Consider the following 18,054-nt stretch of genomic DNA (forward strand, 5'->3'; position numbering starts at 1 on the left):
ATTTCCATCGTTTATTGATTTCAGATATTTAAATGTATTTGTTATTAATGGAAGAATTGTTAGTAAATCTTTTGGGAGTCAAAAATTACAGCAAGTGTGGGCAAGTGGCAATGCCAGTCTTTTTCTTTGGGCTCCCTTGAGCCTGCTGTGATTAATGTTGCTGAGATTTATGGTAATATTTTTTATAATTTTGAGACATCAAACAGAAAACTACAATCTGAGTCCTATAATAGTTTCAACAGAGTTTTAAAACAAATATTAAGCTTCCCAAAAGTCAAAAGTCCCCCCTCCCAAAGCAAGAGAAAGACTTATCTTCTTTTCATAATTCCCCATCATTTCTTTTTTTTTCTCAAATTTTTATATTCTTCATACATATCAATGCGGATGGTAACTGGGTAACATACATTTCAGTACACACAAACACAGCCTTATTATTCCTAAATATTACATTTCATTTCCATTATTTTGTATTGTTCATACATGCCTTTTATTAACACCTTTAATTTCTGAAACATCTTTCTATCCTTTTGTATATCTTCATATATAATTATTATTATTATTCCCCACTATTTTCTATCCCTATTTTAACTTTTTTTCCCCTTTCAGATCAGTGTAATATTCAAAGATGAGTTTTCCACCTATTTTGTTGTTCATATTTCCTTAGTTAAATCAAAGTTTCATTCTTCCATTATTCAATATCTCCTTATACAGTTTTAGTATCAGTCACAATCATTTATACATTTAGTGTATTTCTATTCATATTTCCAGTTCTTCAATCCATATAATTCTTCTAATACACATGTATATATGTGTGTGTGTGTATACACATACGTACGTACGTATGTACGTACGTATTAATAGAAGATATATATTTGTGTGTGTATATATGTTTTCATAGATTTTTCTGGGTGTAGGTATGCTGGTCTTGTATTCGGTCTTTTCCCATGTAAGATTGAGATTGTCTTGGCAACGTTTGGGGGGAGTCTCCCTTTGGATTAGGTCGCTCCAACCACGCTTTAAGCCCAAAACCCAGCCTGAAGATGGCGAGTGAGACCTCGCCGAAATGTTGCCAAGACAATCTCAATCTTAGACGGGAAAAACACCCGAATACAACAAGACCAGCATACCTACACCTGTGAAAATCTATGTATGTGTGTGTTTGTGTGTGTGTGTGTGTGTGTGTGTATCCCTAATCACCCATTGTATGTTTTAACCTTCCACTATTCATATTTTTATACATATTTAGTAGTACAGTGATTCAAAATCTGTTTTCCAATTCTTCATATCCATTTATATTAAAATCTTATCCTGATATCTATCACATTGCTAAAATAATAATTCAGCCTGTATAGTAATGATATTAATACACATTATTGAAATATATTCATAAAAATATTCTTTTACTCTATTTTCCCTTATCCATCATCTCTTACTCGCATCCGAACCTTTAATCTTATTTTCTTTTCAGTTTTCTTTCCATATTTGTCCCTTAGGTCTTTTATTCTCTCTATTTGACTATGCAATCTTAAGTTTTCCTCCCAACTCTACCCTTTCCACTATCTAATTCTAGAACTATCCATTCTACCTCCTATCTCTTTTTCCCAGTTCTCTTCCTGTTTGTCTCATTCCCTTTTTAGGTCTTTTACATTATTTCCCTCCTTTTTTAGTTCCTTAATCACTACTCGTTTTGGCAACATCTCCTCCTTGTTATCTTCTTGCTGATTTCTCTCTGTTTTCAGCTCTGTTTCTTCTGGTAGCTCCATTCTTTCTTCCTTGTCCTGATCATTGTCCATTATTCTTTGTATTAAATTTCCCAGTTTTTGGTCTATACAATCAAATATTTTCTCAATGCTTTGAAAAAGCTCCATTCTGTTTAAGTTCTCCTCACTTCTGTCTTGTGTTGCATCTGTGTTTAGTAAATCTTTTTTAGTCCACTGTCCAGAGTTCATTAATTCAAAAAGCCAAACTTCCAAGTCACAATTTTAAATGTCTCATCAATAGTCCAAAGAATTTAAATTTACCAAGAGGTTATCCACACCTTTTCAAATTACTTTATATGTTCAATAATATTCAATGTTCAAGGGCTCTTAATTGAAGTCCTTAGTTAATAATAAAATCTCTAATGGTCTTAGAGTAGGTTTGTGTCCATCAGATATTTCCAATCTTTTTGAATAGTTATTACCAAGCTTACATATTTCCCTTTTCATCAGCAGATGACGCTCTTGCTTCTGTCTGCTTCAGCCTCTCTACGATATTGTTGACAGTTCCAATTTCAATTATTTTTAAATTATAAATCCAATAATTGAGCAATGTTTGTAAAGAGAAATTTGAGACTTTAATTCCAGCATTTTAAAATGCTCTCAATACCATGTCTTTTAGCTTTGAGGAACCAAGTTTCTATTTATTATTTAAAAAGCAGATTTTTTTCCTTCTTCAATTCTCCAGTGTTTTTCCTAGTTTCCTAGTGCCCATTCGTAGCTTCAACATATAGCTTTAAATATGTTTCCCCTTTGGATTTCTGGGGTCATCATCCAATAAAAAATATTTTCTCACCCAGATCACACTCCATTCATTTTCTCCACTCCAACACTGTCTTGGGTATTCAGGCTGTCCCCGGCTTCATGGTAGCCATTGTGGCTTCCGCTACTCGTCTTCAGATGAGGGGGCTTTCCAAGTCAAGGAGGAGAAATGAGGCTCTCCTCTACCTGCCAGGCAGTCCCCCTTTACTTTACCAATGCTTCAGGGTGGTTATAGTTCGAATTTGGATCCTCCAACAGGGAGAGGTCGGAGCTGACCGCAGAGCTTGCAGATCAGGCTTCTGAAGATGCTGGAAGTACAGCTGGAAGTCTTGTTCCCCATCATTTCTGTTCTCACCGTGATACATTACATATTACTGGAAATGACCTAGATTAAGCAACAGCAAAACGATATGTTTGTGGTTGAAACCTAGGATGTAACACTAGACTTTCTTCAATTTTTAAAAATATTTTTAATCCTTATTTTCTTTGGAATTCTAATCACTGATTGAAAAAAAATATGACTGATTCCTTCTACTGTAGCTAAACATTGAACCTTCAGAAGATCCTGAAGAAAGCTTGAGATTACAGCAGCTACAGGCAGCAGCAACACAATGGCAGCAACATCCACAACAAAGAGTGGGTTTCCAGTATCAAAGAATAATGCAAAAGCATTCACAGTTGCAACAAATTTTACAACGCTATCAACAGATTATACAACAACCATCACATTTGTCAGTAAGTTGTTTAAAACAATATAATTTTACTTAACTTCCAAATAAGTAAAATTCTTATTGGTTTTTGTTTTTGTCCCTTTGAGAAAGTGTTGATTCTTGGCTACTCCCTGAAACGTTTCTCGCAGTTTTTTGATAAGATTTCAGAAGTGCCATTGCCTGCTTTTTAAGGCTGAGAGAGTGACTGGCTCAAGGTCACCTATCTGGTTTCATGCCTAGGACAGTACTCACAGTCTCTCAGTTTCTAGTTCAATCACTATATCAAACTGGTTTTTGAGTGAAATTACTGCTATATTTTAATTATGAAATACAACTTAATAGTTATTTACTGTTTTACTTATTTTGCATAGGTTTTTTCCCCTGTATCTAGGTACACACAATTTGTCATCCCTCAGCAGTCTTGGATCACGGTTCATATAATCCCACACATATAGGGTTATTTCAGGTTAAAATTTATGGGAGTTGAATTTTAGCATTTATTATGTTAGAGAATGCTGACAACATATTTGCTTAGTATTCTTATTCTTATTCTAGAAATTATACATCAATCTTAGAAGTAACACTACTAATATTAATATCACTTTCTCCAGTGCACTGCTTGGAGAGTCCAATGCTGGGTTAACACAGCCTATCTGCCCTTGGACTGAGTGATGTTTTTAGTTGACCACGCCTCCCTTTGCCTCTGCATGCTCAGTTCAAAAACTCAGTCCGCCCGTTAGGACTGTTTTGGGAGAGCTCCAGTCTAAGTTCAGATAGGCTGGAAAGTTTCCCACTTTGGACCACGTTTGGATTCTCATATTAGAGAAAATTATATCTGTTGCAAGAACTGTCAAAAATTTGAGGTTTGTGTCGCTTTAAGAGGGCACCCGGGCTTCCCTGCAGCTGCTGGTCGCAAGCGCTCCAGGGGACTGTAATCCCTCGCCCAGCGGAGGCTGGCGAGCGGCAGGGGCGGTGGCAGACCTTCCCCAGCTGAGCCCCAGAGAAAAATTACCTCAAACAGGTTTGGGAGCCTGCAGGCCTTCTAACTAGGGGCCATTCAGCTGCTCAATTCTGCCCGGCAACAGCAGCGACGGTTGGAACCTTCGCGCGCTTTTCAGGCTGTCAGGCTAAAAAGAGCGGGAGGAGGCTGCGCGCGCAGCCGCCGCCATTTTGAATCGCTTCGGAGCGCGTTGAGGAGAAAGAGAACGCGCGGCTCGTGTGGAGAGCTGATTCCTCCAGCCTTGCCTTCGGAGAAAGCAGAGAAGCGGAGAGCCCAGGCAACCCAAGCGAAGCTACAGCCAGCCCTCAGCGACCGCAGAACGCCGCAAGGAGGCTGGGGACTAGCCTGGGGAGCCAGCTAGTCTCTCCCTCCTGAGAGGAAGATAAGTCTGGGGGAACCGAGGGCAGTGGGAGGAAGGAATCCGACCCCCAGGCGGTCCTTCCCTCCTGAAGATTCTGCGAGCGTATTTGAGCCTCAACGGCCAGCGCATGCCCATCCCAGCTCCAGCTATCTTCCAGGCCTCATGGGGACCTGAAATGGCAGAGGAATGCAGGGAGGCCTTAGGGGAACAGGCAGGGCCCTCCAGCAAACGCAGCAAGCTGGATCCCTCTGTGAAAAAAGGCAAAGGGCACAAGGGCTCAATTGAAAGGTCTTCACCAAGAGCCACAGTGGATCCCAGGGAGGTTTCTAGGCCAGAACCTAGCCCAGACCATCGCAGCAGGGAGTCAGCTTCCCCTGATCGTGAGGCCCAATCCCCTGGGGATAGTGAATTCTTGTCTGGGGATGACTATAAGTCCAGGGATCCGTCTCCAGAAGCTTCTTGGGGGTACCCCGACTCCCCTAGCTCCTCCATTGGAGAGGAACGAGATTCTATCCAGGATTCCCAGTGTGGGAAGGGTGAATCCAGCTCAGGCAGGCCTAGCCATCGCAGGCCCAGTAAGCAGAAACTGAAGAGTGGTAAAGGCCCTGCTCTTTCTGATGAAATGAGGGAGATAATTTCCTTAGCCATTTCCCAAGGGATAGCTGAAGGCATTAAGCACAGGGGCTCTCGCAAGGGCAAGGCCCCAAAGGAAAAGCGCAAGCCTAAGGCCTCCATTTCCAAGGAGCCTGTATTCTCCTCTCCATCTTCCAGCCCATCTCACTCTGGGCTTTCAAGTTCTGAGCAGGAAGAAGGGGAAATTTTTGTGCTTTCTGAAGACGAAAACCCTACCCCTGACAAACCAGCATTCACTGGCCTGTTTAAGCCGTCATTATTCAAATCAATCTTACACAAGGCCATGACAGCTACAGAGTTAGGCCCCATTTCCAGGCCTGAGGCCTCTCAGGCTTCCACATCCAGGGATCACAAGCATGGCTTATTCAAAGAGACAATAGAAACTCCTGAGGTTATCCCTGTTGACCTCTTTATGGACGCTGTACAGCGCCAGTGGCTACAGCCAGGCACGCTAACCAACCCCAGTGGGGGGGACAGAGCACTGTATGCCCTGGAGGGGAAAATGGAGGATATCCTGAAATTCCCTGAAGTAGATGCCCCAGTTGTGTATCTAACTTCCAACTCAAACCTGCCAGCTGAGCTCCTAGAGGGACTAAAGGCAGAAGATAAGAGGTCAGAAAAGGCGTGTCAGAAAACACACATGGCATCTGCCTGGGCCATTCAGGCATCCACCTCTGCCTCTTTCTTTATCAGGGCCACCTTATTCTGGCTGCGCCAACTCAGGTCTAGGCCACCACCCAGGAAATCTAGATGGCGCCATGAGCTAACCAAAATTATTACCGCTGTCGAGTATTCGGCGGATGCCACCTTGACAGCAGCCAAATTCTCATCCAGGGCTCTCGCTTCCAATATCACTTCACGCCGCCTCTTATGGCTTAGGCATTGGCAAGCCGAAATGAAAGCCAAGTGGAAGCTGGCATCGGCCCCATTTAAGGGAGGCCTTCTGTTTGGAGAGGCCCTGGACAAGTTTGTCACCGAAACCAAAGACAAACGCAAGATACTTCCTGCAACCCTTAAGAGGGGCAGTGTCTTTTCGTAAGAGACCTTACAGGAGTCAGGAAACAGGGCAATCCTCTCACCCTTCCTCCTACCAGAGACCCTTTCAGGCAGGGGGGGATAGGCACCAAGACAGACGCTTCGGTGCTCGTGCCAACCAATCCCAGTCTTCCTTTCGGAGAACATTCCGAGGAGGAGGAAACAACAGTGGTAGCTCCCGTCCCTTTCGCAAAAGAAAGTGACGGTTGCAGGGATCCTCCCATCGGGGGTCGGCTGCGGCTGTACACCGACAGGTGGGAGGAGATAACATCGGACAAGTGGGTCTTCAACACCATTCGGAGGGGCCTTGTCCTGGACTTTCTAACCTTTCCTCAGAGAAAGTTTCTCCGCTGTCCTACCCCCAGGAACCCAGAGAAGAGGGAGCGCATGAGAGCAGAAATCCGCCATCTCCTAGAGATAGAGGCGATAGAGCCAGTCCCCAGGGATCAGCAGGGGAGGGGCTTTTATTCTATCCTCTTCCTTGTGCCCAAGAGTTCAGGGGGGTGGAGAGCCATCTTGGACCTCAAAAGTCTAAATCAGCATCTGGCTTACAAGAGGTTCAAGATGCAGTCACTCCACTCCATCCTGGACCGTGTGAGGGAGGGGGACCTACTGACATCAATAGATCTCAAAGAGGCCTACCTGCATGTCCCCATCCATGTGGCCCACAGGCGGTTCCTGGGGTTCTGTTCGGAAGGGAAGCATTTCCAATACAGGGCACTTCCCTTCGGGCTATCATCTGCGCCCAGAACATTCACCAAAATTCTGGCAGTGCTAGCGGCTCATCTCCGCAGTCATCCGGTTCGTCTGGAATGTTATTTGGACGATATAATTATTCATTCTCTCACCACCAAGCAGGCACACCGCGATGTTTCTCTTAACTGTGCAGACCCTGCAGCACCATGGCTTCTCTGTCAACATGGAGAAGAGCCAGTTCCGGCTGTCCACCTGTATACAGCACCTGGGGGCAGTCATCAACTCCACCTCCTGCCAGGTATTCCTTTCTCCAGATCGGCTGTCAAACCTGAGACGCAGAGTGAAACACTGCAGCCTTGCCAGGTCGGTACCAATTATCCAGCTGTCCCAGCTCCTGGGGATAATGATATCGTGCCTGAGGGTGGTTCCCTGGGCTCGTTTCCACGCCAGGGAGCTGCAGTGGTTCCTGTTACCCATGCAGAGATCAGCAACTCACACAGGCGTGTTCGTCTCCCCCGAAAGGTGATCCGATCTCTGGCATGGTGGAGGTCCAAGGCAGTCAAGAAGGGCTGCTTGTTCAAGGAGCCGGAAAGACTAGTTGACACCACGGACGCCAGTCTCCTGGGGTGGGGCGCCCACTGTCAGGGCCACCTAGCCCAAGGCCGATGGACTCAGAGGGAGGCCGCCCACAGCATCAATTGGCTGGAACTGAGGGCAGCTCGCCTCGCGCTGAGAAGGTTCGCCGCTCTAGTAAAAGGGGCTCATGTACTGTTGATGACAGACAATGTGGCGACAAAAGCGCATATAAACCGGCAAGGGGGCACTCGATCAAAGGCCCTCATGCTCGAGGCGGAAGCTCTGGGCAGGTGGGCGGAACGTCATCTGGCTTCTCTCAGTGCAGATCACATCTCCGGCGTAAGCAACCGGGAAGCAGACTGGCTGAGTCGCCAACGCATCGACCACTCGGAGTGGCGCCTGCACCCGGACCTGTTCCAGAAGATTGTGAGGAGATTAAGTAGACCTGTTTGCCACACACAACAACACACATCTCCCACGCTTCTTCAGTCGCTACCACTCACCCCAGGCGGAGGGAACAAACGCACTGAGGTCAGTGTGGCCTCAGGGACTACTGTATGCCTTCCCTCCACTTCCGCTCATTCCTCAGGTGGTGAACAAGCTCCTGGCCGAAAAGGCAGACCTCATCTTGGTGGCTCCCTTCTGGCCCAGAAGGCCCTGGTACGCAGACCTGGTCAGTCTCTCAGTTCAGAGACTGTGGCGAATCCCTCGGGACCAAGTCTCCCTCAGCCAGGGGGCCGTCACCCATCCGGAGCCCCAGTGGCTACAGCTAGCCATTTGGCACTTGAGGGGGAGCTCCTGAGGAAGCAGAAGTTTTCTGACCAGGTCATTCGAACAATACAGGCGTCCAGGAGACCTTCTACTACTAGAATCTACAATGCCACCTGGGCCGCATTCTCACAGTGGTGCAAGACTAGAGACATAGAGGCCTCATCAGCCTCGATCCCTCAGACCCTAGACTTTTTGCAGGAGGGTCTAGATAAAGGTCTTGCGGTCAGCACCCTTAGACGTCAGGTTGCAGCGTTGTCTACTATCCTGGCTAGGGGCTCCTCTCGCTCTCTGAGTCAGCATCCTCAGATCAAGAGCTTTTTCAAGGGAGCTGCGAACATCAGCCCTCCAGCTGTTCACCGGTATCTGTCATGGGATCTTCCATTTGTGCTTAAGGCTCTGACAAAAGCCCCATTTGAGACTTTGAGAAAGACCAGTCTGCGCCACCTTTCCATCAAAACTACCTTCCTGGTGGCTATTACATCCGCTTACAGGGTATCCGAGCTGGCAGCTCTTTCTGTCAGGGAGGATCTGTGCGTAGTTCACCCGGACAGAGTAATTCTGAGGCTTGATCCGTCCTTTACTCCGAAAATTAACTCTCTGTTTCACAGGACTCAAGAGATTATTTTGCCCAATTTCTGTCCCCATCCTTCTCACCCTAAGGAGCGTGAGTGGCACAAGTTGGACATGAGACGAGCCGTGTGCACGTATGTAAAGAGGACAAAAGACTTCCGCCGTTCAGAGGCGCTCTTTGTCTCCTTCCTCCCTGCGTCCCTGGGCCACAAGGTCTCCTCTCACACAGTGGGACGTTGGCTACGCGCTTGCATCAAGCTGGCATATGAACACCAGGGCAAAACAGCTCCGAGACAGGTCACCGCACACTCCACTAGGAGCGCAGCAGCGTCTGCAGCCTGGGCAACCCAGGCTTCTATTCTAGACATTTGTAGAACGGCCACATGGCCACGGCCTTTATCAAAAACTATAAGATTGACACCTTTGCCTCAGCCGAAGCCTCTTTTGGCAGAAGAGTTTTACAAAGAGTGGCTGAATTGCCAGAGGCTACGCCGCTTCCCCACCCTGGGACTCAATAGCTTGGGCATGTCCCAGCACTGGACTCTCCGAGCAGTGCACTGGAGAAAGACCGTTGGCTTACCTGAACGGTCGTTCTCGGGGCACTGCGAGGAGAGTCCAAACCCGCCCGGGGTGTTTATTCTATTGAACGATGTGACTGTATTGACTGTAACTGATTACAGGACGGTTTCCTTCGTTTTCGAACTGAGCATGCAGAGGCAAAGGGAGGCGTGGTCAACTAAAAACATCACTCAGTCCAAGGGCAGATAGGCTGTGTTAACCCAGCATTGGACTCTCCGAGCAGTGCCCCGAGAACGACCGTTCAGGTAAGCCAACGGTCTTTCTAAGGAAAAGTAAACTCAAAACACTTTTTACTAGAAAATAGTAATAAAATGTTGGTTAAAACAATCAGTGAAATTGTAAAAAGTATGAAATTTTATTTAAGTTTAAAATGATATGCTGATACATTAGGATAACTGAATACAGATCATACTTTTAAAAAAATCCAAACATACAGTATCTTCCTAATTACTTTCTTTTCCTGACAGACAGCAACAATGGAGGTGCAGCTACAGCATTATAAGACTCAGAATAAACAATTCCAGCCACTTTACAAAGAGTGGGAACGTGAATTTCAGCAGTGGCAGGATCAACTTCTGACCTATCCTCACAAAGACCAGCTTTATGAGTATGAGAAACAGTGGAAAATGTGGCAGGGACAAATGAAAGCCACTTACGCTCACCTTCAGGAGAAGGTGAAGTCTCTTCAAAACCTGAATACTCCGTGTCCTGGGAGCACATTTCCATTTTCTCCATATTCTCAAACAGTGCAAAGCAGCATGCCTGCAAGTACACTTCCTCCATCAACTCCTGGATTTTCTACTGGCCCAGCAGAATCTGGACCTAAGAGCACTCAAACTACTTCTAATTCTTTTTCTTTTAAAGTCAATGAATCACTTTCCAGTTCTCAGGTGGTAGGAGAGATCAGGCCAGGTCTTCTTCCTACCCCTTTTTCTGGTTCTTTCACGTCCAAAACAGAAAATTCTTCTACCACTTCCCAGAGCATAGAGATGAGGCCAACTTTGTTTCCTTCTCCTACCTCTTTTAGCTTTAAAGTTACAGAGTCGGCTCCCACTTCTCAAAACACAGAAACCGCTAGACTAGCTCTGCTTCCCACTCCTAACCCAACTGAAACAACTAGGCCAGCTTTGCTTCCTACTCCTGCTGCTGCTTTTTCATTTAAGGTTAATGATTCAAATGCAGCTACCCAAGTCACTGAAACCACCAGACCAGCCCTTCTTCCTACCCCTTCCCCTGCTTCTTTTTCTTACACCGATACATCGGCCACTTTGCCTTATCATTCAAATGTGACAGCATCTGCCATCTCTTCAGACCAAGGTGATCCTTATGCTCCTCTGGGCAAACAGGGAGTGGCCTTAGGGTCAGCCTCATCTGACCATGTCAAAGTGAATTTAGAATCTACAATAGCTTCATCATCTATGTCCACCACTACTGTCACTACCACCACTGACTATCAGAACAGAGCATTGAGGCCAGCTGGGTTTCCAGATTCCCCCAGGGCACCATTCTATGAAGGTCCCAAGGGTCCAAGGTAGGTGTTCTTTTTGTTTTATTTTTACTTGACAAATCCTATATTATATACATTTAGAGATGTAATATGCTTATAGAAATAATATGCTTATCTGATAATCAGCTCGACTTATCTGATTATATTAACTATTGTACATCCCCACCAGTCACTTCTCATGAGATGGGCTACTAATTAAATTTGATCAATAAATAAATATTCATTGTGATATTCCCACCTTGCCAAATAATGTTTTACATATATACACCTTAGACATCCCTAAGTAATTTAGGAAACTATTCATCCAGGTACTGTGTTTACTTCTGATAATAAAGGATGCTTCTTGAAACAGGGCTATGAAGTCAAGAGTAACAAGGGTAAAGGTTCATTCTTCGAGCTTGTGGCTTGCTTTCTCAACATTGCGTTACCAGGCTAGGTAAATCTTCAGCAGAATTTAGGGGCTGTCAGTGATCTTCTATTTATAAGGGCTTCAGGTGTGGGTGCGTCAAGTGATGTTCTTGTGATAGGGAGGTCACATCAGGTCAGGGTCATTGGGAAGTGAACTTCTGCTGGGGGGGAATTGCGTGGGTTGGTTGAGGGTCGGCACTGGTTGACGGTGCGGTTGATTTTAATTCTGAGGGGTTCGTAGATGCTTGTAGATCAATGTGTCTATTGATGGAATTGTTTGTGGAGTGCCAGGCTTCAAGGAACTCTCAAGTGTGGTGGGTGGTAGTGTGGCCGATGATTTTTGTGTTGCTCCAATTGAACTGGTGCTGTTTGGTGTCAATATGAGAATAGATTAAGGATTTGGGATTGTGGTGTTTGACTGCCAGCCAATGTTCGTGAATCATAGTTTTTAATTAACATGATGTTTATCCCAAATTGGTTGCAGTGGTTACAGTTGATTTTGTGGATTACATTGTTTCTTTCATCTTTCTGTATCTTGTCTTTGGTTCGGGATAATTCCCGGTGGTGTGTGGCTGTGGGTTTGAGGGCTACTGCTATTCCTAGGCATTGGAGCATTCTGGCTGTCATTTCTGACACCCCTTTTGTGTATGGTAGGGTTAGCTTTTCATGGTGATTGGCTGTGTAATGTGTGGTTTCTGTGCTGTATGTCGGAATATTAAGTTTTTTTGGATAGCCATTATGGAGAAAGACGTCAAGCAGCCATTTCTTTTCCGCTTTTCTTAGTGTTGTGGTACTGCAATGTGTTGTGGCCCTTCTGAAAAGGGTCTGGACACAACTTCTATTGTGTGTGGTGGAGCAGTTGCCTATGAAGCTGAGGATCTGGTCTGTGTGCATGGGTTTGCAGTCAACAATCAAGAGTAATCTCAGAAAGTTGTCTGTCAATAATTTTGTAGCCAAAAGACTTTCATAAACAATCCAGAAGAAAGAATCCTAAATCATGCAGAAGAAAAGCAGAAACTATACACCCAGATAGCTCATTTATATTTAGACCCTATGATATTCAGGTATTGCTCGACTTACAATCTCAATTTCTGTTTCTAAGTGAGACATTTGTTAAGTTAGCTTTGCCCCATTTTATGACCTTTTTGTTACAGTTGTTAAGTAAATCACTGCAGTTGTTCAGTTACCGTATTTTTTGGAGTATAAGATACACCTTTTTCCCTGAAAAAAGAGGCTGAAAAACTGGGTGCGTCTTATACACTGAATACAGCATTTTTTTGCCTCCCAAAACACCACCCCCTTCACCAAAATGGTTGTGCATAGCCTTTAGGAGCCTTACAGAGTGCTCCTGGGGAGCTGGGGAGGGCAGAAATGAGTGAAAAATGGGCCATTTTTTGCTCAATTTCTCCCCCCCCCCCCAGGAGCACTCTATAAGCCTCCTAAAGGCTATGCATACCCTTTTGGGGGAGAGGGGGAAAACCAGGCCCTCTTCGTGAAAAACGGGCCATTTTTGGGAGGTCTGCAGAGTGCAAAAACGTTTTTAAAATTTGCCTCTTCAAACCCTTGATGCATCTTATACTCCAAAAATATGGTAATAACATGTTTGTTAAGTGAATCTGGCTTCCCCATTGACTTTGTTTTGTCCAAAGGTCACAAAGGTGATCACATGACCCTGGGACACTGCAACCATCAAAAGTATGAGTCAGTTGTAAGCACCTGAATTTTGATCACATGACCATGGGAATACAGCAACAGTTGTAAATGTGAAAAATCGTCATGACTCATTTTTTTCAATGACGTTGTAACTTTGAACAGTCACTAAACAAACTGTTGTAAGTCAAGAACTACCTGTATAGAAGAGTACATAAATTTACAATGGTAACTGTAGAACTGAAGCTGATGTATTATATCAGGTGCTCCAAAGCATCTTGCAGCTGGAGTACTGGCAAACCAAATATAAAGCCTACCTCAGAAACAACTCCAGCAACACTTATTATAAGTCCCCTCTTATTTAAATTAGTGGCCAGAATCATTTGATAATCAGAAATACTCTGCACTGATAAGTATTTTCTGGTTTTATTACATTAAAGGGGTTTGTACAAGTTGTATTTAGGTTTGATGCCTTTAAATATTTTGCTATTTTATCTGACTTGAAGTTGAATTTTGAACTGAAAGAAAGAACACAGAGAATAAATAATGCATAAAATAATATTTTTACAAATGTTTATTCAAATATCAAATTCCTGGAATGATCATTTCATCCATGTGCCACAAATTTTATCTTTAATACATTTTTATCTTACCTCAATGATCAGGTGCAGGGTAGTATATTATAATTAGATAATTAGATTAACATTATGACAAGGTTGAAAAATGTGTGATGAAAAATCAATTTGGAATTCCCATTGAAAAATATTTTAAAACCTTTATCTTGAAACATAATGAGATATGCCTATTTCCCAGTATGATACTTTAGTGCTCAAGTTGACATAGAGACAGTCGTTAATTTCAAATACTTAAAATGGCTGGCTCAGAAGAAGAAACCATTTTCAATTAGAAAAGCGCATCAAAATGGGCCTGACACAGAACAGCCCTAAGCAGAGCAAGATTTGAGTTTCTGGAGTCTATGATAAAACACAGGCTAGCTTCATCAAGTACCTTATTCAGAGAAAATATGTGTATATGAGACAGGACATTACTCATATCTTGTTTGGTTGCCAAATATATGCTTCAGCCACAGCACAACTTTCAAAGTCATTAATTGATAAGCATATGAGCAGTGGTTCAAATGCAGTACTGCAGGCTACTTCTGTTGACTGCTGGCTGATTGCAATTCGGCAGTTCGAATCTCACCAGGCTCAAGGTTGACTCAGCCTCCCATCTTTCCGAGGTTGGTAAAAATAAGGACCCAGATTGTTGGAGGCAATATGCTGACTGTAAACCGCTTAGAGTGGGCTGTAAAACACTATGAAGTGGTATATAAGTCTAAGTGCTATTACTATTGCTATTGATAGCTCACTGGGACCCATTAATAGCTTTCTTACCTTCTCCGAGATACAAACACATGGGTAGTAAAAAAAGGCTACCAGTTTATAGCTGGCTAAAGCCATCCAACTGAGAATTTCCTACTTTGATCGGATTGGGGCCAACTGTCCAGGAGATTATCTTATCTGATTATTTCATTGCTGTAGTTTACCCTATTTTATTTAATATAGTTCTTTCAATCAATAAACAAACTGAACTGAAACTTTAGTCTGTTCTTATGATTAAGTCATAAAGCCAATATTCCCAGTGGGAAGAATGTCAAGGTAGAGCAATCTATTTCTGCGGTGAATAACGGGATAATGAAGAGCTGAGCAGTTGATAACAGTGTTAATTTTCCCCCATCGTCCAATTCTCCCAGCTGTTGTCTCACTCAATACAGTCACTGTGCACTGTTTTATACATTTAATTTAAATTTTGTATTTATTTCTCTGACTGGGAGAATTGTTTTATAGAAAAGCCTCATCAAAGCTGTTAATTGAATAAAACATTCTGTCTAATCCCACAGATTCGATGGACCCCAGGGAAGAGGCTTTGAGCCTCCAAAGCAAGGAGGTCCTAATTTTCAGGGCCAACACTTAGAAGATCCAGGGGCAAGACTTCAGAATCAGCACGCAGATGGATCTTCAGGAAAACAAAGGTCAATCCCTCGGGGGCCAGCAGCAGCCTTTTATACTCCTTTGGCAACATCACAAATGCCGTCTTCTCAAGCAAGTGGACCATTGGTTAGGGGATCTAAACCTGCATCGGGACAACAGAACCATCAAGGGGAAAATAAAGAACTACTTATTGATACTGTTAATAAATCTAAATTTATGTCTGATGTAAACGTTTCTGGCCCAGTTCAGCCAGCTAAGGGTCTGCCTAATGTGCAGCAAAATACATCCAGGAAGAATGCCATAGAAGCAATGTCAGAAATAAAGAAACAAAGTGCCATGGATTCCAGATTACACTCAGAAGCATCGAAAAGTTATTGCACTTCCACAAGTTTGCATCAGATACCAGTTTCTAATATTTCTCAAACAACAGGAGGGAAGAAAACAGTACTGCCATCACCAATTATAGGAAATAAAGATATGAACTCCACACAAAATAAACTGGTTACTTCAGGCAATAATAAGAATAAGGAATCATCTAAACTAGAAAACAGGGAGAAGGGAGAGAAGAAGCCAGGAGATAACCAGGGAATAGGGCCAGCTGACAGAGGCAGAGGCCAGTATAGAATGGAAGATACTAGAGGCAGAGGACGGGGCCGATTAGAAGATATGAGAGGAAGGGGAAAAGCAAATAGAGGGAGAGATCACTCAGAGGATGTTGTTGGTAGAGATAAAAGCAGTGGGCTAGGAACCCATGACAAAATTCCAGGAGGTCAGTTAAGCAACTGGGAATCTGGAATGGGTAGACAAGGAGGTAACCAGGAAAGAGTACTGGGCAAGCAATCAAACATCCAGGAAAGAGGATTACCAGCTCCTCAGATGGGCAGCAGGGAAAGAATCCAAGCAAATAGCCAGCAAAGAGGACTACCAGCTCCTCGGATAAGCAGGTGGGGACCAATCCCAGCAAATATCCAGGAAAGAGGATTACCAGCTCCTCAGATGGGCAGCAGGGAAACAATCCCAGCAAATAGCCAAGAAAGAGGATTACCAGTTTCTCAGATGGGCAGCAGGGAAATAATCCCACCAAATAACCAGGAAAAAGGATTACCAGCTCCTCAGATCGGCAGCAAGGAAATAATCCAAGCAAATAGCCAGCAAAGAGGACTACCAGCTCCTCGGATAAGCAGGTGGGGACCAATCCCAGCAAATAACCAGGAAAGAGGATTACCAGCTTCTCAGATGGGCAGCAGGGAAACAATCCCAGCAAATAGCCAAGAAAGAGGATTACCAGCTTCTCAGATGGGCAGCAGGGAAAGAATCCAAGCAAATAGCCAAGAAAGACGATTATCAGGTCCTCGGATAAGCAGGTGGGAACAAATCCCAGCAAATATCCAGGAAAGAGGATTACCAGCTCCTCAGATGGGTACCAGGGAAAGAATCCAAGCAAATAACCAGGAAAGAGGATTACCAGCTCCTCAGATGGGCAGCAGGGAAAGAATCCAAGCAAATATCCAAGAAAGAGGACTACCAGCTCCTCAGATGGGCATCAGGGAAAGAATCCAAGCAAATAGCCAGGAAAGAGGATTGCCAGCTCCGCAGATGAATAGCAGGGAAAGAATCCAAGCAAATAGCCAGGAAAGTGCTGTAATCAGGTCTTCCAGCAGTCAGGAGAGAGGACTGGACTGGCAAATTGGAAGTAGGGAGAGAGCCCCTGGTCGACAACCTACTAATAGAGAGAGGGAGACAGATAGACAAGGTAATGATCTGGAAAGAGAACCCATTAGAAGGCCTAGCAATCGGGAGCAAGATCTACACAGACGTGATATGGGACTTGGAGGAAATGCTGAAAATTTACCACCATTTTATGAAGAACCACCAAGTCCTCCATGGAGTTATGAAGAGCAAAGCAGAAAAGAGGGTATTTCATTTGACTACAGACATATTCCTCCTTTAGAACACAGACAATTAGATGATTGGGAAAGAGAGAGATATTGGCATGATCAAGACCAGAGATATGATGATTCCATTGTTGTATATGAGATAGATGAGGGGGTACCACAACATCATCCTTTACCCCCTCTTTCACCACTTCCCCCTCTTCCTCCTTTACCTCCTTTGGTGGATGAAGAACCATTTTGGGAAATACCATTGAGTAGAGACGGAGAGGGAGACAGGGATCTTGAAAGGATCAGAAGAGCCTTGGATGGGTATGATTGTGATTTCGAAATAGACTGGGACAGGGATTATATCATATTATCGGGGGACAGAGATACATTGAATTGTGATATGGACATACCGCCTCTACCTCCTTTGCCACCTCTGCCTCCACTTCCTCCAATAGATAGATACCATGAGGACGTTTGGTTAGAAGAGAGAGACATAGATTTCTACGACAGAGATTCTAGAGACAGAAGTGGGATTAGAATTCGTGAATATCCAGAAAGATGTGATACATGGAGAGAACAGTCTGATTTCCCTCCTGATAGAGGAGATTGGGAAAGAGAAAGGTTTTCAGAGAGGTGGTATCCTGATGAAATGGATAGATTTAAATCTTTAGACGATCGTCTGGATCCACCACCCATGCCACCACGCTCATCTGAATTGTTGGAAGAAGAGTCAAATTTAGCTTCTGAGCAGTCGTTAGGAGGACTGGTTCTTAGTCAAAGGCAACATGAAATAATCTTGAAGGCTGCCCAAGAACTAAAGATGATACGGTGAGTTGATTTTTTTTCTTGTCTTATTTTAGAATAATTATATTTTCCTCACTCTTCTGTTTCTATAAATTACCCTTTCAAAGTGCTTTAAAAATGTTGTCAGGCATCAGCTATACATCTTTTAATCACTTTTGATGAAAGGGCATTTTATAGAAGTTGGGCTTCCTTTTGAATCCATTGAAATAACCACTTTAAATAGTATACTATATCTCTTAAGCTAAAGGAGTTAATCTTTGTTTTAATTTGGACCCACCATTAAATATATAAGCACAAGAAATGATAAAAGAGTTCAAATAACATAGTCTGGCAGTGATATTTTTTTAAATTGTGATGATGA

At 43.8% G+C, this 18,054-nt stretch overlaps 1 protein-coding gene across 2 annotated transcripts in view; it reads left to right on the forward strand.

Annotated features, from left to right (window-relative positions):
* YLPM1 (YLP motif containing 1) overlaps nucleotides 1-18,054 on the forward strand; it is a 70,339-nt gene that overhangs the window by 13,487 nt on the left and 38,798 nt on the right. For both annotated transcript variants that reach the window (XM_087724262.1, XM_087724250.1), the window contains exons 3-5: nucleotides 3,060-3,254; nucleotides 9,918-10,981; nucleotides 14,916-17,717. In XM_087724262.1, coding sequence (XP_087580388.1) covers nucleotides 3,060-3,254; nucleotides 9,918-10,981; nucleotides 14,916-17,717 — 4,061 coding nt within the window. The remainder of the gene's footprint in view (nucleotides 1-3,059; nucleotides 3,255-9,917; nucleotides 10,982-14,915; nucleotides 17,718-18,054) is intronic.

Source organism: Thamnophis sirtalis, unplaced genomic scaffold, assembly GCF_051295495.1.
Source record: "Thamnophis sirtalis isolate CommonGarterSnake01/CBP01778 unplaced genomic scaffold, rThaSir2_p1.2 scaffold_1, whole genome shotgun sequence".
Classification (NCBI taxonomy): domain Eukaryota; kingdom Metazoa; phylum Chordata; class Lepidosauria; order Squamata; family Natricidae; genus Thamnophis; species Thamnophis sirtalis.